Below are 25,481 nucleotides of genomic sequence, written 5' to 3'. Positions count from 1 at the left end.
GCCAAGTCCAAAAAGGTCCCCTTGTCCCTTGAGTCGCTGTAGGACAACACCTAATCAGGGGTTTACTCTAAAGTCGAGCACAATCTTAAGATATGTTGCTGATCCCTCTTTGGAGATGCACGCCACAAGCCATTTCCTCCTGTGGATGACACCAAAATAAAATCTTTATGGGGCGTCTCTGTGTCTTTATGTCCACCCCCATCCCCCTCTCTCACACACACACACACACACACACACACACACACACACACACACACACACACACACACACACACACACACACACACACACACACACACACACACACATCCGTCCATCCATCCATCTGTGGAACAGAGGAATGACTCTCTGATTCCTCTCTTTGTGAGGAATTTGCTTGGCTGCAGATTCGATTTTCAGGAATCTGCAATATCAGTGACACTTTAGGCAGCTGTGTTAAACAGTAGGGCACAGTGTGTGTGTGTCTGCATGTGTGTGATCAGTTTGCTTTGTAAAGCCACCACTTGCTTAGTGCACTTCCCCTGAGTCTCAGGGGAGTATTAATTAAATATTCATATGTCCCCTGTAAATACTTGGAGAACACAGTCAGCCCTCAGACCGCTGTGCCCCATGACACAAATGCTCTTTCATGTTTCTGAAAAAAAAAAAAAAATCCCAAATGTCCCATCACCCTCCCAATGCATCCCTCCTGTCTGTTCACCCCTTAGTCTTCCAAAGATCTTTTGCTCTTGCATATTTTATGTTCCTGCTCTGTCCAAATAGTCAGTTGCCCAGCCACTAAAAAAAAAAAAATAAATTGTCAAACACACAGATCAGACAGTGGGTCTAAATGATGCCTTTGTGCCTTGCCAGTGCTTCAGCATGGCAGAGAACAGATAGATTCCTCTTTCTGTCTCTCCATCCTAACCCTTGCCCTGTCGCCAGCACAGAAGGGACAGTTCCCTCCTTAAAAAGCATGCCTCATCATGATACAAGAATTTGTATTGTACAGGAAAACAGTCCAGCATAGCTCAAACTAAGGGGGCAACAGACAGATTATCCATGGTAACAGAGCTTTGCACACAAGGATATTTTCTTTTCCTCCACAGAGGAACACAATTGCTGCCAGTGTCACTGGGTCACATTTTTTCCGGTTCCTGGTTAATGGGCTGTAGAGATGGTTAGCACGTACGATTAGTTTTAATCTACTACATTTGACTGGGAGAGAAAGGAACTGAATACATTTCAACACACCACTGAGGTTTCTATGTAGCACTTAATCTTTTTTTTTGTCCTATGATGGCTTACAATTCCTTAAGTGGACAAAAAATCCAAACTGATTGAGAAAGAAAAAAATATTTTTGACTTTATTCAACTTTTTTTGCTCGGCAATGGTAAAACATTATAAGTTAATTTATGCCAACAGACATACAGAGCATGTGTTTAACAGTTGGGAATACTTTGCAGCCTAACACAGAGTGAACTCCCTTCGTTGGTCATGTGTAGTTATTGTGAAACTGCGCTGCAGCTTCTTACTTACTGCTAGAGAACAGAATGAAGAAAAATGAAACATAACAAAGAGCATGACATGAAATGTTAATTCCCACTTGTATGAAAATTATCTGTGGAAAAAAAAAAAAAAAGTTGAAATAATGGACTGAAGTTGTACAACAGTAGTTATATTGTTATATTGTGGACCCATGTTGCTAGTCCAAAAGGTTTCAGCAGCCTCTAGATCACAATTCCCTGAATCTGATTTAAAAGAGTCTTTTTTTTCATGCTTTGATTCATTTGCTGTTGTAAATGTGTGTGAGCCACAAAGAGGCGTTACTCCCACAGAGAATCATATTCTTAACGTTAGATTTATAACAGATAGTGCTCGGTGCTTTATAGTGCTTTTACATGGCACTGTTATCCCCTTGACATATTCTAGTCACTTTCACTGTGATGCATAACTCATTAAAAAATAATAGCAGGCAAAAACGTACAAAGTCAAGCAAACACACCATACCACCGTCACATATTATTGCTACAAGAAAGAGGTGTTCTTATTTTGATTATAAGAAATATTAACAGCGTTATGAAAACTCTCCTTCAAAGCCTTCTGCTGTTGAGATGTTCAAGATGGGCAAAGAATTCATCGTTTGATCAAATGGGGTTTTTTTTAGCAGAGAAGTTTGCTTGATAAACCTTAACTTCTCTAGTTGTAGCCCTATGATTTTTTTTTAAATCATCAAACACTGATTTCAGTCATAATTACTACTTCTACATGATGCTGTCACAGTCTTTATTCACAAAGCTACTCCTCTGGGATGTGAACTGGACCTAGTGATCATTATAAGCTAATGATTTTAGGTGCAAAATCTCAAATCTCAATAAAGTCTCCATTAACAAAAATACAATAATGGTGCAAAAATGAATAGTACTCTCCTTTACGTTCCTCATTGTTAAAATACTATATCAAAAAACCCCCCAAAAAACGTTAGGTCACTGAATTCAGCAGAGCACCAAAGGATGTTCCAAGGCTTCCTGGCATATGATTCAACATGTTCACGTTGCCAGCAAACAGAAGTCTTACCAGTTAATTGCACATTCATCTCAAATTTCTCTACAACAAAGTGTCCTGGATGCAAAAACTGTATTCGTGTAGTTCCAAAAACTTCATGAGGCTTTGGACTTCAAGGAATTTGATTAAACAGAAGAGGACGTGTGCTCTGTCTGGACTTTTAAAAAGGGCTGTCAAAGCAGCACAAAGTCTCCGACAGTGGTGACCGTCCTCCGCGGGTCACGGATGAAGGGCCACTCTCTCTTTTCAGGGTTCAGGCCTGCCGACAGGTCGTAATCTCTGCCGTGACCTTGTGCGAAAGTGAACGCAGGGTATTTCTCCTTCCCTGATGGCTGCAGCAGCTGGAACAACAAAGCAGTGTTTCGGGGCTTTGAGTTGATTTTAAGAACTTAAGATAACAATCTTCTTTCTGAAGATGCAAATTAATTAGACTACGTAGAAAGCGGTCTTCTAAGCAGATGCATGATAAGTTTAAAAAGGGAGGATTGGTTTACGACAACAAAATGACTGATGTGAGAAGTAAGAACTGAGGTAGATTTGTGGCTAAACGATGCCACCTACTGGTCAACTCCTGTTAAACTGGCAGAAATATTTGCCAGTACACTAAACAATGAATATACAGTACTATTAAAATAATAAAAAATAGCATGCAAATTGAGGAGAGAAATTGCGACAAATTGTGTAGAGTCACAATTTGATAGCAGCAGGAACTATCAAGGTGTCCTCACCCTCGACAGCTCCTGCCTGATTCTCTCATAGTCTTTAGAATTTTTGGAGTAGAAACCAATGGTACAGCTTGGGTCCATCTTGCTGAAAGGCATCTTCTTTGGCGAGGGGCAATGATACGACTAGACAAAGAGAGACAAAATACATGAAAATATTCATCAAGCTGAAGGGCCAGGTGACTGCGGGGCATACATACACTCCACGACAGCATCAACACCAAATAAGATGTATTCCGCATCACATGATGAATGAAATCCTATTTATCGGCTGTCACAGCATCCAAAAAATTTACAACTTGTCACATTGTATACCACAGCGTGCAAAAGCATAAAACAAAGTTTCTGCACAGCGCTGTGTGCTGATTTGTACGTACGGGCCCTGAAATATTAAGGCTCACGGCGCCTGATCCTATATTTGCCGTATTTCTCTTAAGTGGCAGCTTCAGTTATCTGAGCAGCAAATAAATCAGCAGACTGGGGGGGGGGTCTCTGTAATTGGACCGAGTGCTGCTTTAAGATTCATACCCTTAAGTACTAACAGCAACTATTAAATTCACATTACTGGGGCCCCCAGTCAGCTCGTCTGTGTAATTTCACATTACCTGGAGAGGGAAATCGTTGGTGCTGACATCCACAAAAGACTGACAGTAATGAGGGTCCATGTAAATCAAGCTGTCATCTGCAAGGACAAAACAAAAGACAAGTTATTCAAAAACATCCGATTATTACAAAAATGCGTTTCTCCCCAATTTCTATGCAGAGCAGCTCAAAGTCACCACGCTTAGTCTACTGTTAGGCTTGTGGTGCGTCAAATATGCCTCCCAGAAGGTTGTTGCTTTTTAATATCCACCGGGGTGGATTAAATTCTACATAATCAGATGCGTTTGTACAAGCCCATTCTTTACACCCACAAAAAGAGGTTGTCATTTAATTTTTGTGTGGGGGAATTACTTTTACAAACACGCAATTATATTCGACCATTTGCATATGATAAATGCCGCGCTGAGGTGTGCCTTGGCAGGGAGAATGTATTGCTTGTCATTTAGACATCATCCACCACTGTATTTCAAATTGGTAAAATGTAAATGCGTAAATATTGACTGCCAAGATGTACAACTGAAGGTTCCTCCTCGCTCCTGAAGGTGATGAAGAGTGGCTCACTTTGGGGCTCAGATGAAATTTAATGCATGCCTCCTATGGAAATCAATTACAGCTCACAACTTGGGAGGTTTACTTGTGATAAATGGGCGAGGTTTTGATGGGTCAGAGAGAATAAAGTAAGCCCTGCTTCACTTGCTTCCATCTCCACTCCTCTCCGTTTTCCTCACGCAAACAGGAATACATTAACTCACTTTGTCTCTTCACATAAGAAGGGTATATTATGCAAAGTAGTTTGCTATTCACACCAACCTCTTTCTGTGTGTCTTCTTTCGCTTTTCCATTACACTAACACTAACCTTGAAATCCTACAAAGTAGCAGGCCTGTTTGGGCTTCCCTCCGATGATGCCTATGCAGTACTCCAGACTCAAAATGCTCTAAATGAACACAGAAGGACAGGACAGAGAGGCACAGTCTTAGGTTTCCTACTTAAGATATTACCCCACACACACACACACACACACACACACACACACACACACACACACACACACACACACACACACACACACACACACACAATTCCAGTGACAACATCCAGTTAATTTGACTTCCTTTAATCCCCATGCACCTTTGTTCTTAAATATGAGTGAGTGTGAATGTGAGTGTAAGTGTGTGTGGGGGTAAAATCCTGTCATCACAGTCTGAACTTATTTGGCTTTTGTTTTTTTTAAACTATCCAGACCTAGGTGCATCTTTCACCTTTGCAAAGTCAAAATACTCTGGGTTTGTCTTCTCCCCTCCCAGCCTGACAGGGACGAGGATGATTACAGCTCGGCTCTCTGGGAAGGTGGAAGCATGTGCCGGCTGGTCGTTCTGTGGTAGAGGAGTGGCGTCTGGCGTCTCATCGGAGGTCTGCCCTGCTCTCGGTACCCTGTGGCAATCGACGACGTCAGCGCTGTACACTATGAAGGATCAATAACACAAAGGTCAGATGGAGGTCATTCTGTCTGCATGGTTTATCACTAAAATCCATTCGGAGGTTGTTTTTTTTTTTTTTAAATCAAGCAAACAGTAAATCATGTCTTTTTGTAGCATTCCTGATTATTGAAATAAAAATAAACAGGTTTAAACAAGAGTTACTCGAAATGGACTGAAGTGTCACCTTATGCAGTTATGCCACTATGACTTTGTTGCAGGTGTTATAAAGGTCACTTAATCTAAAAAATGAACAATAAACACTTCAATTTTTTTAAAATTACATCATTAACACCTTTTGCTTTTCATCTGTGATTACGTCTTTGCTTCAGAAACTGTAATTCCTTTAAATACATAAGTAAACAACTATTTTTTTTTAAAGGGTAAACCATCTGTACCATCTTCTCTTGCTGTGATAACGCCGCCTACTGCTGCTGCAGTTGAGCTCATTGCTTTACAAGAAGCTTTTACTTTAATTTAAATGAAACACTGAGTGACTTTATTTACATTCATTCATTCATGAGGGTTACACGACACCCAGGACAGACATACTGAAAGATCATGCCATCACCATAGCTAAGCTACCATCTGTCAAGTGCTGGTCAAAAAGAAAGTACACACGCTTTCAATAATAAGGTTTTTATGTATTAGGACATGATTTTAAAAAGAAATTATCTGGTCCTCAGCAGGTTGTAAAATTAGGTGAAAAATTAGATGAACAACAACAACACGACATACACCATGTCATTATTTATTTAACAAAAACAGTCCAAATGCAGATGCAGTGTGTGGAAAACTAAGTACATCCTTACTGCTTCCTTAAGAATTAAGAAAGTGGCAGCCATCTGATTAACTGATCATCAGCAAGTGTGAGCACCTCTATGAAAGCAGACGTTTTGGGAGTTTGCTGCTCTGGAGCATTCAGGTGTGTGTTAACACAACGCCAGGGAGGAAAGACATCAGCAATGATCTTAGAGAAGTATTTGTTGCTGCCCATCAGTCTAGGAAGGGTTAGAAGCCAATTTCCATAAAATCTGAAATTCTACAGAGAGAAAGACTGTTCACAAGTAAACAAACCACAAGACCTCTGGAACAATGTCCTTTAGACACGCAAGACCAAAGTGGAGATGTTTGGCCATAATGCACAGCACCACATTCTGAGAACCACGCACAGCATATCAGCACAGAAGCCAACTTTCAAGCACAGTGATGGAGGAGTGGTGACGTGGGCTTGTTTTGCAGCCACAGGACCTCGACGCCTCACGGTCACTGAGTCACTGACTGAAAAAGAAAAGAATGAAGGTGCTGCAATGCCCCAGTCAAAGTCTAGACCTTCATTCGACTGAAATTCCACAGCTGTACATAAACGAACGTCCTCAAACCTCAAAGAACTGAAACAACATTGTAAAGAAGAGCGGAGCAAAATTCCTCCACGACAATCTGAGAGACCGATAAAGTCATAAAAAAATGATTACTTCATGTTATTGTTGTTAAAGGTGGTTCTACAAATTATAGGATGTAATTGGTTTTTCACACGACTTTGGCTGTGTTTTTGTTAAATAAATACTGGTATGGTCTCATAGGTCATGTCTTGTTGTTTATTTGGTGTTATATTTCAATAATTTTAGAGCCTGCAAACATGTAAAACCTTAGAAATGAAAAAGGGTGTACTTTCGTTTTCATTTGACTGTACGTAACTCTTAATGGTTGAGATATACCTTTGGTAACTCGTATATGTAATGCTGATCTGCTCATAGCCTGTGGGAGGTTTTTTATTTTTCTTACTTAATAAGAATTTAAAAATAATAATAATAAATAAAATTAATAACAAAAAGCATGAACTGAAACAAAAATCTAGTGTATTAACCAAACTGTGGATCTGAAGAGTCATTACATCTGTGCAATCAATTGATTAACATCTCAGACCAAAGAAAATATTTTAAAATGCCACAGTTAAATAAGCTCAACATAAAGTGTCCATATTTCAATTTATATTCATATAAAAAGAGGAAAAATCTGCAAATTCTAATTTTTTGCACTCTCACACAAACAGCTATGTTACCGAGAAGACAAACAGCTCCCAAGTTATGGAGGTTAAAAAGAGGTCGGAGTGGGAGGTTATAGATTTGGAATGGATGTGTTTGTTGGGGAACAGACACAGTGAGACTGCTGTCACTGCTTTCCGCAGCTCCAGTCTCGCAGCAGCAAAGAAATGGTGGAAAACGAAAGATCCGCTTGGGCGCCATGCCCAGTCTCCTGCTTTATCAACAACAGGCTCATCTTTCATACCTGTGCAGTCTTGGGAGACATAGGCAGTTACGCCCGCCAAACCGGAGCCCATTGCTTCCTCGACAGCTTTCCTAAGAGAAAGAGAAAGGAAAGGACGGCAAGAAGAGGAAGCAGAAAGGGAATGAGTGAGAAAGGGAGGTTTGTATCTGAAGGTTATGGTAACTAATTAGAAATCAGGTTTCTGTTCATCATCAACTTGCAAAGTTAAATAGTGACAGATCTGTGTGTTATCCATTAAACTGGTTATGGCCTTGAAATCTATGAGTATATTTCCAATGAATTACACAGCTGTTGATAAACACTTATGGTCAGTAGCTTGTACAAATTATTATTAATTTCCTGACATACTGTTGAAATGAAGTGTTCACCACCTAATTTAAACACGGATATAGCATGTTGTACACACAAATTACATTTCTGATGACCACAAATTAATTTTGTGGAACAGCTATTCTGAGGCTTTGTAATGGGTGTACTAATTTTAATACAGCCACTTTACATATGCACAATTAAATATATATATATATATATATATATATATATATATATATATATATATATATATATATATATATATATATATATATATATATATAATATATATATATATATATATATATATATATATATATATATATATATATATATATATAGAAGGTTACTATTTATGTTTTTGTTTTTCAGAAATACAAACATTTCGGTGTAGTCTCCCTCTTCATGCTGAAATGGTTTACTGATCTCAAAAGAATATTTATTTTGTTGAATTGCTCACGTATTATTTTGTATGTATTTGTACATTTTACATATTTTAAGTCATAAATAAAAATGACTAATGTAAACATCAATCAGCAATAAAAACCTGTTAATAGCACCCTAAACAATACTTAACCAATGATGATACATTATTATGATTAAATAATTAAAAAAAAAAAAAATCAGATGGTAACAGCTGTAAGCTCAGCTCAAACTTTTAAACCTACTTGAGGATGTGTGCCACCACAGCTGGTCCATACCAGTCCCCGGCCTGTTTTCCCATTGTCAGGCCTAAGCGGACGAGCCTATGGAGGCCCAGTGGAGCCGAAGGGCAATCGCCAAACCAAGACACCAGAGTGCGGTGGTACATCTCCTTTAAATGTGCCTCTGCCTCCTCTGCAGATCCAAAGGAAGGCCCTTGGGGCTGTGATGTTGAGCTAAGTGCAGAGGGTCCAGGAGCACCTTGCAGAGAAGCTTCCAGAGAGGCCACCAGGCGTTTGGCTGCAGCGGTAGTCCATGTCTCCGTGTCTAACGGCTGGAGTGTCAGTGCCTCTGGCCAAGTCCAGTCTTTGGACAAATATAATGTGAGCAATAATCAACAACATGGTACATGGCAACAACCCAAACCACACCAACATAAAGACTGATAAAATAGAAAATTCATGTTTTGGAATGAGTTTGAACTGAAACACGTTTTTCCCCCCCAGTTCCTCATTGTTGTGCAAGTTTCACAAGCAGCAGCAGAAAATGTCTAATGGTGCTAGTATCTGCTAAGAGATGCTCTAAAAGTTACTACATTCAAGAGATCCCTTACTTTTCCAACCTCTACTGGGGTTTCTCTATCACCTTCTCAACAGCAGGATAAATTAAACTATAAAGAAACGTTGCTTCTGAGGTGTAATGTAAGTCATCTGCACTATTCTAACACAGGAAACGGATAAAGAATTCATACATCATACAGTACTTGTAGTGCAAGAACAGGCTATAGGTTTTTAAAGCCTGATATCAGGAGTAGAAAATCATAGAATCGACTCCTTTGACTAACTCTTTACGATGATCTCCGAACCTGATCGTTCAACATATCAAACTTCCATTTAGAACATTAAGAACAAAAAGTCATTCAGACCTTGAAATTAAAGGTTTTTGCCCTAAAGAGTCTGAACCATGTGTGCTTCAGTAAAAGAATAGGTGTCATTCTGTTCAATTATAAGTTTGAGTGTCCCAGTATTTCATTTTAACAGGGCCTCTGCCTTACAAACAGGGAGGGAGCTGAAGGTGGAGAGAATGGGAGTGGCCCCGGCCATAAAATGGACCAGAATAGAGTCTAACGCATTAACTAAATGACCTTGATTCAAAGTGAATCAAAGTGAAATTGATCAATAAATATCCTAAAGTGGCCATTAGTCACTTTATAGAGAAATATTTCATTAGTGACATATTTCAGATTTGACAGAAGAACAAGTTTTAAATATTGTTTTCTAAATGACTGCTTTAAACTGGCAGTCATCTCATTATGTAGACCAATAAAGTCCAGGGGCACTTGAGAGACAATAGATCTTACAAAGATATGGGGAATTCGCTTTTGATTCCTTAGATCAACTAAATAAAACGTTCTATTTTTGTTTAGAAATCAGGAAACTCTTCAAAGTTGAAATAAGCCTTGATAAAATAAGCATTAAACCAACAAAAGTTGAGTTGGCCACTCAGTGACTCACAGGGTGTGTGTGTGTGGGTAATTCAACCATATGCTTGGTGAGTGCACTTTATCTTTACCAGACAGGCTTTCTATAATGCCTGTATTTGCTGGTGGATTCAAACCCAGGTTCCTCATGTTGTGAGGCAACAGTGCTCATCACTGCAACATCATGCTGCTTGTGACCAAAGACATTTAGACAATTGACTTAAATATTACAGCTGTCTCAATCACTTTTTATAAACTCAGATTTATCTAAGATTTTTTTTTTTTTTTTTTCAGATCTTGTTGCAAGATCAGAGGTGTGTAGCTCAGCTGCAGTACCATCATCTCCCTCACCTCTTCCCAAGAAGTGCAACATAAGTCCCTGAGCCAGCATCATCTGTCCAGCCCTCAGCATACAGCCCCAGCCGCAGTCAGAGGTCAGGGTGCTTCCTGGCAGAGGAGGGAACTCTTCTCTGTAGGTGAGCCACACACGGGATGCAAAATCCTTCCGGAAAGCATCCACATCCCCCAAAACAACTTCTTCATCAGAGGGTTCAGAAGGACTCTCATCATCTGTGGCAAAGAGATGACAAGAAATTTGCAGTTTTTCATCTTGTCAATTATAATACAATAATAATTTTTACTTTCTTACTATTTCTCGCTTGTGTCTCATACCAAGTGGTTAGTGAAATTTTTCTACAAACATAATGGCTGGAGTAAAGACACTTTCCTGCTGTTCTACTCAAGGTGGCTGTCCAAACAGCATCTACTAAGATGATGATTAACAGCCTGACACAAGTTAATACTGGCGGTGAAGTTCTGGCGGTGACACACTGTATAACCTTGTTTCCAACAATGTTTCCCAATGTTGAGATGCTAGATAAATTGTTAATAAAATCAGAATAAAATGATCTGCAAATCATTTCAAAATTTAAAGTGAACGTATATTTGTGTGGGGTTTAATAATGTGTGGTTCTGTTTTTATTTATATTTTACACAATGTCCCATCTTTTGGGGAACCAGCATTGCATGTAACTTTTTTTATTACAGGGAATGCAATCAGTATAAAGGTGTGTTTTTAAAAAAAAATTTTTTAATGTAATTGCATATATTTATGCATACATGTGTGCAGCATACCTTCAGCCTTAAAATGGTAACATTTTCCCAGTAGCAGCACAGGAGAATTTCTACTGAATGACGTCTTTGGTTTGAGAGCCCAACCTGAGACACACAATAAACAGACAATATGTCATGGCCTGGTTGACAGCTTGGTTTAACTGCCACATCTACCCTGCAAAACTCATCAGTCAATGTTCTGGCTCAGTTCCATGACTCCTGACAACTACAGTACTGGTTTTCTCCTCTTCTTGTTAATAAAAGACAGAGAGAGTAACCACTGGACAAAAGCAGGCCACGAGAGAGAAAACATACAATGTTACTTACAAACCTGTGTGGAACTGTATGATGAAGAACTATTTTAAGGACTGACTAAGCAGCATAAGACTACTGTCTCAGTGAACTCTGATGTTGAGTGAGTGTGTGTGTGTGTGTGTCTGTCTGTATACTGTTGTGGAGAACATGAACAAGCCAAAGCAACAACATTGATTAGAAACAGCATTAGAAACAAAGTACACACGCAGGGTTAAGCATGGATGGCAGGGAAGCGTGTGTCTGCGTGTGTGTTAGCCTCCGGCAAATTACTTACTGTACTTCACATTGTGCCACACAGACAAGAACTTTGTCTTCAATTTTTCCACCTCGTCGCTCCCTTTATTCTCCATTTTGACCAGTGAGGGAGGAAACCCATTCCCGTTCAGCCTACAAATGTTTTACGTGGCGCACACAGTAAGTCTACAGCACGACTTCAAGATACAACAATGACATGAAATTAAAGCAGTGAACGCGTCGCTACCTTTTAGTTTTCTTCGATCCAGTCGTGTTTAGCTCACAGACGCGTTGTAGCTCCCTGTGAAAGTTAAAAATAAAAACACTGCATAATAAAGGAAATTAAAACACAGTTTGTCATCCAGTAGTTGCTCTGTAAACTAACACCCCAACGCGAAAGGCAATGTTTACATTTTGAGGAAGTAGAACAGTAAAGTCAGGTGATCTCGCGGTGTTTCCGCCGGGAACAAGGAGCACGACCAACGAGGGTTAGCTTGAACAATAAATCACGACAGCCCGAGAGGGCGGGTTCTTACTGTTAACTCTGTGTTTAATACACTCCGCTTTGTTTGGGTAGCTCTTTCAATAACAGCAAGCACTCTGTGTTGTACAAATGAGCAGGGCGTGGTATTAAAAGTATTCATTATAACGCTTCCAAGTTCTCAACCACATAGCTATTATGAATAGTAGATGTTCATGTTTATTTATTTATTTATGTTTACGGATTTTGTATACCATAACAGCTATATACAATAGGGACTTAACCTACCAGTGTGATACAGTTATACTTGAATTGTAATTTTTCAGTCTTTTACAGCAATTTGGCTATTTAGTTCAGCTCCTATAATTTCTCAAAGCCTTTTAGCAGTTGCCACTTATATTTGTTTTTGTAACACAAACTTGCTACTAAAGTAATCAGTATAAATGAAGATTTCAAAATATAGACTTTAAAAAAAAAATGTTTCTTTGGCATTGTCTAGAGAGGACAAAGTCTTTAGGCTATTTACTCCCGTCTCATCTTGATTGTGGTATTATGATTATGAATAGTTATAAGGCTTAACGTTGTTAATGTAATAATCCATGTTTTTAAATTTCCCAGCTATGTTCCCAAACCTATTTCTAATATTGTTAAGTTTTGTTTTACTTATGCATACAAACAGACATACAAAATCCGAGTGATCAAATGTAACTTTTATTCTAGGAGAAGGTATTGGAGTTCAGTACAAATGTGAAGTACTTTACGTCATTATTTTACTTTGTATTTTTACTCCAGTATCACTCAGAAGCAAATATCAAACAAATTTCTTCACTTTTTGTGATACATTTATCTATTCTGACAATGAAATGAATAATTCTTTAGTTAAGAAACATGCTCAGAACTACGGTATTTATTAATAGTATTTTATAAGTACTCTTACTTCATTACCGTATCTGAGTTCTTTTGAAAATGAGAATGCGCAAGGACTTTTCATTGGGTGTGTTCTGTCGCACAGCGTTACGGTCATTACGGTAATGATCCATTCTCCAGTTTTCCCGTTTTTCCCTGTGGCCGTATTGAGTGGAAAACGGAGTCTGCCTGCTGCCTGCCTGCCTGGGAATTCGCCTAAGCACATCAGCGGCCACTGCCATGGCTGAACGCCGCGCCTTCGCCCAAAAAATTAGCAGGTAACGACTTAACACACTGAAACGTGCTCACAAAATGCACACGGAGGACTTTGCGCCTCCCATGTAGGTCGCCCTCAGACCAAAGCTTAGGGAACCCTTAGAAGGAGGCCCAGCCGCCAGCGCAGCCTCGCTGCTCCGAGCTAGCCGCTTGTTAGCTGTAACGGCAAAGATGCTCAGACCCACCCAGACAGACAGCGACACTGCTAGCTGCTGCTGTTTATTTCCACGGAATACCAACAAAGCGATGATATCTTATTTTATGAATGCGTCTCAGATGGAGAGGAGTCAGGCTTTCAGTAATTATACAAACCGAAATGAACGTAGCTACTGTAAATTGATAATCGTTAATTTTGGTTATCTCGCTTACAGGAGCTAACGATGGGCAGCTAGGTACTACTGACACTGGGAGAGATGTGACTGAACTTTGTTTAGCTATGTTTGAAGATTGGCCTCACTGAAAGGAGACTACACATTTCTTACATGGAACAAAAGCCCCCCTGAGCTGATATCAAATACCGATATTATAATCTCTTCCCCGCCCCTCAGACAGATCAAAGTAATCTCTTTAACAAAGGGCTTTGTGCAGGCTGTCAGATGCCATCATCCCAGTCAGTGTTCAGATAGATGGATGGTAGAGATCAGCATAGACATGTTTAATTACTGTTATTGCTGATCAGTTAATGCCCGGACAGCCAAAACGTTATACAAATTGTTGAGCAAGTATGTGCCTGCATGCCTGCTGGTTCAGTTTTTCTCTGTGTGGTGCTGTGAGATGAAATAAGAATTTGCATCTCTCTGGAGAGCTTTTCACGATGATCCACTGTGAAGGGAAAGATGATTACATAAGACCACAGACATGCTCCTGAGTGTTTTTCTATTTTAAAAATCGATAATCTATTTGAAGCAAGTGTGTTTTCATTATTGAACTGTAGTAAGTTCACTATCAGTGCTACATTTTTATGTCGAAGTTGTTTATGTCACAGCTTAAAGAGAATGAACCTGTCATTAATCACATCCACAACAAATTAATGGGATTTGACATTAATTTATGCAGACTGGACATATTGCCTTATTGGATGGTCTGCAGATGATCATACACAGTAATAGTATTTACAGACTAGTGTCACTCATTAAGAAAACTGTGGCCTCCTAATGTTCTGAAATGATAAGGCAGCAGCATTCTGGGTCAGTTTAAATGGAAAAAATAGATTTTCTGTTGTATTTGATTGAGTTGTGTTGCAGTTGTGATATTGCTTGGCATGGCTGGCCTCAATAAAAGTTAAAATGGTTCCGTGTTTGAATGCTGTTTGCCATGCTAAAATTATTCGTCTAGCAAAGGAAAGCAGTTCTCACTGAACCTGTTTAGCTATGCTTGTTTTTTTAATGGAAGCTACTATCACATATTTTAAGTCAAATTTAGTTCCTTTAACAGCTACCTACAAGTTCAAATCTTGCCTCTGGTTTGTTTAAAACTATGATCTTCTTCTGCTTCCAGTTTCTATTTTGTTCATGGGAGAAGTTGTTGCTGTTACCATATTTGTCAGATAGCTTGTTTGGTTTATCAAGTTATTCCTCTGTGCAGTGACCAGTCCTAAGTAGAGATCTGTGGAATGTGTTTGTCAGTTCAGCTGAGCTACTTTTCTCCAGCCATGACAGCACTGCACTACAGAGACCTCCTGATTCCTTCCAGAGAACATTATCTTGTTCATCTTAAGCTGGAAAGTTGAATCATGCTGTTTTCATTTTTTCCTTCGTGCTTAAAATGATAACTGTGACCTTGTATTTGCAACCTTGTATAAGGCTCATGCAGCTCCTGTTTGTACAGCAACAGAGATGATCTTAGCGACCTCACTCACTGAATCACAACTCATGCTTACTCACTGTTACTGTAATTATGGGCCAGAGTCTAAAGTCACCTTCAAGCTAGTCACACTGATATTGCTTTTAGGATGAGGGTGGAGAGAAACTGAAACATTAGAGAGTTTGTTGCTTACCATCATAACCATGGGCACTCATAGACTGTGTTAGTGGTGCAACATAACCTTGGCTCTTTAGTTTGTAGCCTTTTTCCTTGGCTTTAATTTGTTTGTGTCACTTTGGGCTTCTTGCTCCATTGTTTTTCTGTTCAAGGCAAAAATCTCTAAGTGCCTTTGGTGGTTGCTGTGATTTAAGGGACCTTCGAATGTGTGTGGCTACAGCAGCAGCAGTTGAACACACAGAGCTTTGTGCTGACCACTGGGGTCCAGGGATTTTTTTTTCTCTGTGTTTTCATGCAATATATGGTGCTGTCTGAGCTAACACAGTGAAGCTCCTAGCAGAGACAGAACTATCGGCAATGCTTTAAAGTTACAGTGTGTAATATTTTCACTGCTGGATGTCAGTAGATTGCAGTCAGCTGAGTTCTGCTTTCTTACCCCTCCCAATTCAAGTGCATAATCATAGCTACGGTGGCCGCTGTAGGACAAACATGTTTTAGTCAGCCAAGAGAGCTCAAAAACATAAAATTTAGATGGTACCCTGTAACAGTTCTGACTGGCTGGTGTGTTTCTGCTAGTGCTTGGACTGGCTCCAGATCTGCCCCGGAATTTTTCCCCATCCGTGAAAGGCTGTCAGCCCACTGTTTACCTCAGCTGTCAGTCCAGAGTGAGAAGCATCCACATCTATTTACTCTGGAAGAGGCTGTAAAACTTTATGAAAGGAGTCTGATATGGGTCAGTGAGTCAGAGGAGCTCAGTGATGACAGCAATACTGAGGTGAGTTGTTGAGGAAATGCTGAACTTTTCTAGCAGTAAGACTGTGGTTTTTGCTGCTGTTAGGCAGTGTTAGTGAAACTGTCTTTGAAGTGGACTTTGTTGGACTCTTACGCATAGTGAATAAACTCTCATAAATGTGAAAATATAATCAAACTATTTATCAGAGGGAAAGTGTCATTTTTAGGCCTAAAATTAGCTGGCATAGTCTTAGCGTACAACCACTTGATGTTGTTACTTATCCGGCTCTTGTCAGCTGTCTGTAGGTGCAAGGGTTTTCACGTATTAGAGCCCCAACATCAGGAGATGAGGCTTGAGGTAAGGAGGAAGAGGATGACATTTTATTAAGATGCTGTTTGCATTGTCTCTTTCCTTTGTCTTTTCATTTCTTTGGTGGAGGACCCCTTCTCTGAAGATAAAACATAGTTGTGATGTTTGATGTCTTGATGGTGGGGGAACTTGGTGGCTTCCAGAAACCACAAACTCACTCCTTGTATTTATAGGGATTAATTCTAAGTTTATGAGAATGCATCAGTTTGTTTGAAGACATAATTACAAACTATTTTATGTATATTTACAAGTACAATGTGGTTTTTTTCCCTATTAAATAACCTTAAAAAAAATTACTGACTGCACATTAAATTGAAAAAAAAAACAAACATATTTTACTGCAACCTAATATATAGTGGAAATAATATCATGTATTAGATCCAGGCCTCTCACACCTCTTTATTTTACTTGGACCATGTTGTACGCTTTTAAAGTAGAACACTGACTATAACAGAGGGAGTCACTTATTATATATATATATATATATATATATATATATATATATATATATATATATATATATATTTTTTTTTTTTTTTTTTTTTTTTTTTTCTCTCAGAGAAAACTTCTAAAAAGTGCATGAATACGCATGCATGAATAGATTATCATATTTAAAAGTTCCACCTGTTATACTTCCGTGGTTGTAGTGCTGTATTCCCTCGGTGCATCCAGATATTTACGTTCTGTTTTTTTCACACATGCAGATGAACCTTCTGCCCACTGTCACTCACAGTTTGAATGAATCAGAGCTTGTACTGTGAAATCACATGACTTTAGATGTAGCAGCTCCCATTCATTTTGGCCTTATTTTGCACTTTTCTTTTTAATTTATGGGTTATTCCACAATATTTACAATTTAGCCACTTTTGCACTAAAATATTTGCATGCAAGAATAAATTTCATATGTTGGAGACCTTTGAGAATATGAGACACACTGTCATGCTTTGTTGTATCCCCTGCAGCCTATGTATGCTTGGGTGTTCTTTTGATTCTTAAGCCGCGTATACGCTGGAAGCTATTTGCCTGTCGTGCATCACTTTGAAGCTGCCAGCTGGTCGCTTGCAGACATTCCAGGCTTCGATTGCCTGGGTGACCTTCTGATGTATTTACTAGCAGGTCATATGTCAATCAACAGTATTTGTCACTCTCATTACTGCCGCCAAGGAGGTTATGTTTTTGGTAGCATTCGCGTGTGTGCGTGTCATTCTGTCTGTAAACGTGACAGCTCGAAAGGTTTTAAATGAATTCTGATGAAACTTTGCACATTTCTACCTGTGGTCACATTCTAAATCTGAAAAGGTCTCCAGATGAATTTGAACCTTTGACACAAACTACGGTTACATTATTTAGCTTTTTTAGGGGAAGGTGTGTTTTTTTTTTTGTCTTTTTTTTAATCACACCAATATTGGGATCTGTCATTCATGACTGCCTAACAATACTGATCATGAGATATTTTAGACTCACTGTATAAGGTTAATCCTATCTTTATTGTGGGAAGTATACTTAGACAGTATTTTACTATGATTCTAAATTCTATTAATCCTGCTGTATCTACTTAATGGATAACTAGAGAAACTTTTCATATTAGTCGTATTATTTCTTGTCTTCTCTCTACCTGTCATTCCTCTGTTTGCAGGACTGTGGCAGCAGAGGTTAGGAAACAGATAGCTGGACAGTATGGAGGCTCCCCACAGCTCTTTAAAAACCTCAACGTTGGAACCACAACAAGTAACACAGTGAGTACCCTGAAAGACCGCTGAGCATTCATTGTGTTTATATGTAAACAATTAACAGTTGGCTTTCTCTGGTCAGCTCATCATTACAGTCAGATACCTCTTTTCTGTAATCGGGGTTAGGGATGTTTTGTGTTGTTTTTTTTTTTTTTGGGTGGGTGAAAAGCTGCGCAACTGTCCAGCCAAATGCCATGAGGGATAATCATTGATTGTCCTGTTCACCACATCGAGCCTTTTACGCAGCCTGTTTAAGGTGTTGGTGTGGTACCATTATTATTATGCCTCTCTGTTTTGTGTCATTATTGTTCTGCTTTTGAGCTGACAGTTAAAGATACTCAGGGCCTAATCAATTATTGTGAAAAGGAATAGCAGGCAAGGCACGATACTATTATGCCTATAATTACACAACAGGTTCATAGTATCTAATATCACATGCTGTAGGTGGTACCATGCTGCCTTTGCTTGGTGCAGCATCTGTGTAAAAGTGGCTTATGTTTGTTAAAGGAGTCCTGCCAATTGACCCTGAGCACTCCTGAGCCTAAACACCAACACATGCCCCCCGCCCCCCTTCTCTCCTTAATTAGGCTACAGTTGGTCTTTAATTAAACTGTGAAAAATATTTCTGTTCAAATTCCTCAAGAGGGAGAAAAACAAACACACACACACACGCACGCACACAATGAAGCAGCTAAAACAGATTCTCCCGGGGTTCCACTTGTAGAAGCAGGCAAATACATTTTTCTTTTAAAACACAAAAACTCTTTAGTGTTTTAGTACTCTTTCCGAAATAATCTTCACCCGTACTAAGATGGGAAAAAGAATATGACGTCACTTTTTACATAAAACAGGCACTGATGCATTAGTGTTAAAAAGAAGTAGAGGACTGGTTGCTTAGCTATAGAAAATGCTGATGCGGAAGAACAGCGTTAGTGGAAAATAAGGCCAGAGATTTTTTGGGGGGGGGGGGGGGGGGGGCTTGATGACCATCGGCAGGGTGGAAATGCAGAATTAATGTGTGCAACAGCTTCTAGCTTAGCCAATAAGGTTAACAAAACCTGTAATTAATTGGAATTTGCCAATAATAGCCAAGAAAACGTTTACGCAACAGTAGTGTGACAAATCATAGTGACTTAGAATAACAATACAAAGTAATTAAAAAGATCTCTGTTTCTGTCATTACAGACTTGCGTGTAGCATCAGACATTTCAAACAAAAAATGGGGTTAGGAGAGGGTTAAACTCTCTGTTTTAGGAGCCCTGAATGGGCGCTAGGGAGAAAATCTAGGAGAGAATGCAGCCACGAGTCCTATTCACATATATAGCGATTGGCTCGTTGTGCATTGCTTTGCAGTTAGCAGTTGGTCCGTGTTGGCTCTGGTTGCATAAGTAACCCTCTTGTTTATTTTTATCACTCCTTCATATGTCCATCAGCAGTATTCTTTGCTTCATCAGGTCGTTGCTTAGCTCTGCACCAACCCACTTCTCATCACTCCAAGTCACAGAAGGAATTTCATTGACATTCATGGTCTCTGGTTGCCACATTGCTACTAGTCTCTTCCTCTGTGCAAGCCCCGTAAAACTCATGAAACCCCTAGTCTATGATAATCTGGCTCCTTGGATCAGCTTGAGGATATTTTCAAATCTCAGATGTAACTTTCTCAGGACTGATTTAAAATTTTTTTTTTTTTTTTAAGATATGGAATTAAAGCTGATCTGAAATCTAAAATTTTTGTTCCCCTTAAAAAAAATTACACAAATAACCTGGGGAATCTGTACCTTAAAGCATTTGCTAAAAAGTAGCGATGACTTTATTAAGACACTTATAGACAATAAAAATAAGTATTAGTGCAAGCAGCAGAGCTAATTAACTTCACCCATCCCTCTGATCTCTCCCTGTCACACTTTCTCATCTCCCACCAGGTTCCGCTCACAGAGGCGGTGGAGCCGGTGGATTTTGAGGAGTACCTTATCACTCACCCTCCCATCGTTGAGTCAGGTCCTCTGAGAGATCTGATTGAGTTTCCCCCAGATGACATTGAGGTCATCTACACACCCAGGGAGTGTCGCACAGTGGTACAAGCTGTACCTGAAGAAGGGTAAGGCTGCTGTGTGGCTGAAAGATGTGCAGCCTCACGCCATATTTTCTTTGGAAATTGTTCTTTGTTTATCTCATTTAATATCATTTGGAATATATATTGTCTTGATCTGGAGAGACTAGTAATTGTAATAATTTGTGTTAAATGTACAAACAAATGAGCTATAAAAGATTATAATATATAAAGGAGTCTGAATAATTAGGTGGATATAAATAAAGTTGGCACTCCATACTTCAAGTGGAAATTGGGACATTTTCAAATTAAGATTCAAGATTCTTTTATTGTCATTGCATATACAAGTATACACAATGAGATTGCGGTGCGCCACTTGAACAGTTGCTCTTGCAGTCAAAAACATAAGTGATAGATAAAGTAAGTAAAATAAGTATTTTAGGTGCAACAACAAAATAGTAAATAGTAAGATAAATATTAAATTAATGTGAAATCACAGGTTTTAATGAATAGTTTTTTTCTGTTTGCTTTTTGATTTAGCACTTGGTTCCATATTTAATTTTCCAAAAAACAATTATCATTTTCTCAGTGGCAATATATTTACATGTCAAGTCACTGTCTTTAAATTGTTTGCTACATTTAAATGAGGCTGTGTTAAGTCCTTGCTGCCTTGTACTGGATTCTGTACACAAAAAATGGAAATAGTAAAATATTAATAAGATAAGCTTACCTACAGTTCAGTAGTGGTACAAAAACTAAGAATGGGAATCAAACACCTACATAGTAGATGTCTGGGTAAACCGTGTGGTTAATAAAAGTTAATGAGTGCCTTGAAATCCTTCAAGCTGTGTGGGCTTGATGCCTTTACTTAATGTAGTGCTGGCTCTTTGTATTTCAGAAGAGATGGCACAAACATTACACGTGTGCTTCACTGTGTGATATGCCAGAAAGATCTAATTATTTCAACACATCCAATGGCCTGCCATCCATATCAGTTAGACTAATGCATTTAGAGTTTGACTCTGCTATTACAATAAAGCTTGTTTGATTGATTAAGCCTGTCTGGCTGCAGGGACACTGATCCTCATGTCAGAGACTGCGTCAGATCCTACACAGAAGACTGGGCAGTCGTCAATAGAAAGTAAGGCTTCACCATGTGAAAATGTTTTTAAGGTTATTTACTCTTAAAATATGCATTCTTGAAATATTATTATTAAATTAATGGAAGTGTTCTAAGTATTGGCTTGTTCCTTCAGATATCATAAGCTCGGTACTGGCTTTAATCCCAACACTCTGGACAAACAGAAGGAGCGTCAGAAAGGCCTCCCCAAACAGGTGTTTGAAGCTGATGAGATGCCAGAAAGCAGCAGTTACCAGGATGACCAGGTATCAGATTTTTCATTAGGAAAATAAATTGACATAAAGACCATAAACATTTTCATATTGAAAACAGTCCCAAAATGAATGTTTGTCTGCCTTTGACAGATGTTTTTTTTTTTTTTTTTTTTGTGCGTGTGTGTGTGTGTGTGTGTGTGTTGGTTGTCTTACAGGATGACCTGAAGCGACGGTCAATGTCTATAGATGACACCCCACGGGGCAGCTGGGCCTGTAGCATCTTTGACTTGAAGAATTCCCTCCCCGATGCCCTCCTCCCTCACCTCCTCGATCGTGCCCCCAATGAGGAGATTGACCGGCATAACGAAGAGCAGCGCAAGACCAACCGCCACCGCGAACTCTTTGCTCTGCACCCCGCCCTCGATGAGGTACAGTAAGCACCTTTCCCTGCCCTGAATACTTTTTTCTGCTAGTCTCCATTAAAGTTACAGTCAAAATGTTATAATGCCTGATAAAATTGTTGTGAAATTCAGCAAATAAAAATAAGACAATTGACCACCTGGTGCCAGTTTTAGATAGTAAAACTGGCACCAGGTGGTCAATTGTCTTATTTTTATTTGCCACACTTGGTGTGAATGTGTAGGAGGAGCCCATTGAGCGCCATTGTGTGCCTGAAGTACCTAAAGAACACTTTGGACAGAGGCTACTCGTCAAGTGCTTGTCCTTGAAGTAAGTGGTAGACAGCCTTTTTCCAGAAAAAAAAAAAAAAAGCCCTGTAGCTCTTTTATTTAACTGCTGCTTTCTGCTGATCCACTCCTTTTTCTCTCCACCTTGAAGGTTTGAGATCGAAATTGAACCCATATTTGCTAGTTTGGCCTTATATGATGTCAAGGAAAAGAAAAAGGTAAGCTGTTATGCTTTCCTCAGTGCCTCCTCAGCTCTGAGTTGTTGGGTCACTTCTGCAAACCGTTAAAATCGTTGAGAGGCCAAACGAATTTGATGAGTGGGCTATTAAATTTTATGTTGTGGGCCTGTTATGCTTTTGGGGATGCAGTTAAATCATACTCTGGAACTATGTATCTATCTGAACAAGCCCATCTAGTGCTGCTTCTTTGTGTTCTCTTTTAGCTAACAAACACTAGAGGGTAGCAGATGCCTTGATAAGTAGATCTCATATATATTGGCCTTCACAGGAGCCCCATTATTTCTCCGGTAGCGCGTTCATCACTGAAATGTTAACATGTTTGCCAGTCCCCATGAGAAAGAAGCCACGGTGCAGTAGTAGAGTCATGCACTCAAAAATTACAATTAAATAAAAATTGTTGTGGTTGTGTAGTGATATGATTTGTTTTGATCAAATAGTAATTACCTGTGTGTCTGTTTCATGTGTCCTTCAGATATCAGAGAACTTTTTCTTTGACCTAAACTCTGAGCAGACAAAAGCAATGCTGCGTCCCCACATTCAGACAGCAGCCATCTCCACGCTGGCTCGCTCTGCCATATTCTCCATCACCTACCCCTCCCAGGATGTCTTCCTAGTCATCAAGGTGAAACAGTCATGCTAGAATTTCATCTCTCTTGTTAATTTTTGTTTTGTAAATGTGTAAAGGAGTAATAATAGTGTGAGTAATTGTGTGTCAGAGATCCACGATTACGCAATGCCACCAGTCTCAGGCCTCGTGTTTTGCTTACAGAAATGACTTTCAGCAAGTCATGTTTTTACTTGTGGTTTATTGTCACTCATTAGATTTCTTTGGTAGCACCAAAATACATCACACAAATCAAAATAAACTTCAAACAAAGATAAAGCTCTGCTTAAAAAAAAAAAGCCTGCTACTCTTTGACATCCAGCTTCTGACCTGTTTGACGGCACGTGAGTGTAGTTGCTGAAAACTGTGTGTGCTTTGTCAACAGCTGGAAAAAGTACTGCAACAGGGTGATATTGGAGAGTGTGCAGAGCCCTATATGGTCTTCAAAGAGTCAGATGCCGCCAAGGTATGATGAGTGTAAATGAAATGATGAATGCTGTGAAAGCTCTGTCTCAGATGGAGTACAATTATATGTGATGTTATAATAAATGTATGCACTTATTAGTGTTACTACAGCTACTACTAGTATACATCTTCAGTTTTAAAAGTACATTCCTTTTTGTGGCCATCTACCAATTTTAGCATAAAATATGTTTCACAGTGAATAAACTCATACAAACTCATTATTAATATATCCTAGATATAATTATGCCTTGCTGTCTGTTTTTTTTTTTATGTGTGTGGACTACGAGTCTGTTAAATAAAATATCAATCAATCAGTCAATCAATAATTAACTTAACATTTCTGTTTATATAGAACAAGGAGAAGCTGGAGAAGCTTCGCAGCCAGTCAGAACAGTTCTGCCAGCGTCTGGGCCGCTACCGAATGCCTTTTGCTTGGACCGCCATCCATCTAATGAACATTGTTAACAGTGCTGGCAGCCTTGAGAGAGATACAGAGCTGGAGATGAGCCTCTCAGGTCTAACCATCCCTTTTAATGCACACTTTTTAACTGTAAATGTAAACATAGACCATGTATCTCGTTATGATACCAACAGTCACAGTGAGTAGAAAAAACATTGCCATGGTGTTTATGCCCACTTTCAGTGTCACATATAGTTATCTAGTTACACCATTACACCATCTAGACACCATAACGGATAATGGTAGTCATGCATAAGGCACATGCACATGTCAATAAATTGCCATGCTTGCAGATAGTACAAAGGACCAACTCAAACAGGGCAAAAGATCCAAACAAAGTAAACAGCCATATTGATCCCTGGCATGTTATTTTTAGTTTGATGCTTGGTGTTTATCTACCCTTTGACCCTTCTAGTTATCTTTGATGCTGACTGTGGCGGCAGCCTTTTGTTGCCGTGGAAGATAAGGAAAAAATGTCTAGTGTGAAAAATAAATGTAGAATTTAAAGTGTTGAATTTGTTTCTGTTTCCTGTGTGCAGAGAGAAAAGGCTCATGGTCAGAACGGAGGAACTCGAGCATCATGGGAAGGCGTTCTCTAGAGAGGACCACAAGTGGAGATGAATCATGTAGCCTGACGGGTTTTAGACCTGCAACTCTTACCATTACCAACTTCTTTAAGCAGGTCCATGTGAATGCACTTGCACATGTAATAATAAATGATAGCGCATGTATTTTAAGCACTGTGTGCAAAGCATATACACAGATAGTTTGCATTAGATTGCAGTAGGTATTTCTTCTCTTTGTTTGTGTTCTCATTTTTGTTTCTGTGCTGCATGTTTTTTAGGAGGGAGACAGGCTTAGTGATGAGGATTTGTATAAGTTCTTAGCTGATATGAGAAGACCATCTTCAGTGCTGAGGAGACTCAGACCTATCACAGGTACTTAAAACACTGGAATGAATGTCCTTTCATTTCACTGTTTGGAAATCTGAAGAAGTCCTCCCTTCTCTCTTTTTTTGTTTTAACATTTCCTTCCCCTTCTGTTCTCTGTGACTGTTCACCACAGCCCAGTTGAAACTCGACATTTCTCCAGCTCCAGAGAACCCCCACTACTGCTTGACCCCTGACCTCCTGCAGGTTAAACCTTACCCAGACAGCAGAGTGCGTCCCACCAGGGAGATCCTTGAGTTCCCTGCCAGGGACGTCTATGTGCCGAACACCATATACAGGTAGAGAAAAACCAATTGTAGTGTGAATGAATTACTCCTAGCTTCTATCTTCCATCCTTCTGCCAATGTGGGCACCTAGGCGGATGTATGCGATCATTGCAGTTTGTTTATCTGTTTGTTTGTTATTAAGATTACACCAAAAATGCTAAGCTCAATTTCATTAAACCTGGTGGAGAGGTAGGGCTTTGGTAAAGGAAGAGCCCATTA

At 39.3% G+C, this 25,481-nt stretch overlaps 2 protein-coding genes across 14 annotated transcripts in view; one reads left to right on the top strand and one right to left on the bottom strand.

Moving 5' to 3' along the window:
- Positions 1–1,319: 1,319 nt before the first annotated feature.
- On the bottom strand, positions 1,320–12,183 carry atg4c (autophagy related 4C, cysteine peptidase). Its single transcript, XM_030727367.1, has 12 exons — positions 12,144–12,183; positions 11,980–12,033; positions 11,773–11,885; positions 11,205–11,288; positions 10,422–10,640; positions 8,617–8,956; positions 7,637–7,707; positions 5,132–5,334; positions 4,728–4,806; positions 3,873–3,949; positions 3,274–3,393; positions 1,320–2,886 (listed from the first exon to the last, which is right to left on the bottom strand). Coding segments are annotated over exons 1-12 (1,530 nt in total). The 5' UTR covers positions 12,146–12,183; the 3' UTR covers positions 1,320–2,718.
- A 1,083-nt stretch (positions 12,184–13,266) lies between these two features.
- dock7 (dedicator of cytokinesis 7) overlaps positions 13,267–25,481 on the top strand; it is a 45,466-nt gene continuing 33,251 nt past the window's right edge. For 8 of the 13 annotated variants that reach the window (XR_004019867.1, XM_030727177.1, XM_030727176.1 and 5 more), the window contains exons 1-14: positions 13,360–13,397; positions 18,114–18,213; positions 20,130–20,305; positions 21,330–21,398; positions 21,514–21,643; positions 21,808–22,020; positions 22,236–22,321; positions 22,430–22,496; positions 22,990–23,139; positions 23,507–23,587; positions 23,939–24,101; positions 24,586–24,728; positions 24,891–24,984; positions 25,112–25,274. Coding sequence is in view for 12 of the 13 variants with exons in the window: in XM_030727177.1 (XP_030583037.1) it covers positions 13,360–13,397; positions 18,114–18,213; positions 20,130–20,305; positions 21,330–21,398; positions 21,514–21,643; positions 21,808–22,020; positions 22,236–22,321; positions 22,430–22,496; positions 22,990–23,139; positions 23,507–23,587; positions 23,939–24,101; positions 24,586–24,728; positions 24,891–24,984; positions 25,112–25,274 (1,673 nt within the window). In the remaining variant the exon portion in view is untranslated. Of the gene's footprint in view, positions 13,398–18,113; positions 18,214–20,129; positions 20,306–21,329; positions 21,399–21,513; positions 21,644–21,807; positions 22,021–22,235; positions 22,322–22,429; positions 22,497–22,989; positions 23,140–23,506; positions 23,588–23,938; positions 24,102–24,585; positions 24,729–24,890; positions 24,985–25,111; positions 25,275–25,481 lie in introns of all 13 variants that reach the window. The other 5 variants (XM_030727182.1, XM_030727181.1, XM_030727184.1 and 2 more) reach the window with 1 other exon arrangement.

Source organism: Archocentrus centrarchus, chromosome 4 (assembly GCF_007364275.1).
Source record: "Archocentrus centrarchus isolate MPI-CPG fArcCen1 chromosome 4, fArcCen1, whole genome shotgun sequence".
Classification (NCBI taxonomy): Eukaryota; Metazoa; Chordata; class Actinopteri; order Cichliformes; family Cichlidae; genus Archocentrus; species Archocentrus centrarchus.
The sequence above is the reverse complement of the archived record's forward strand: the minus strand, read 5'-3'. Positions and strand labels throughout refer to the sequence as shown.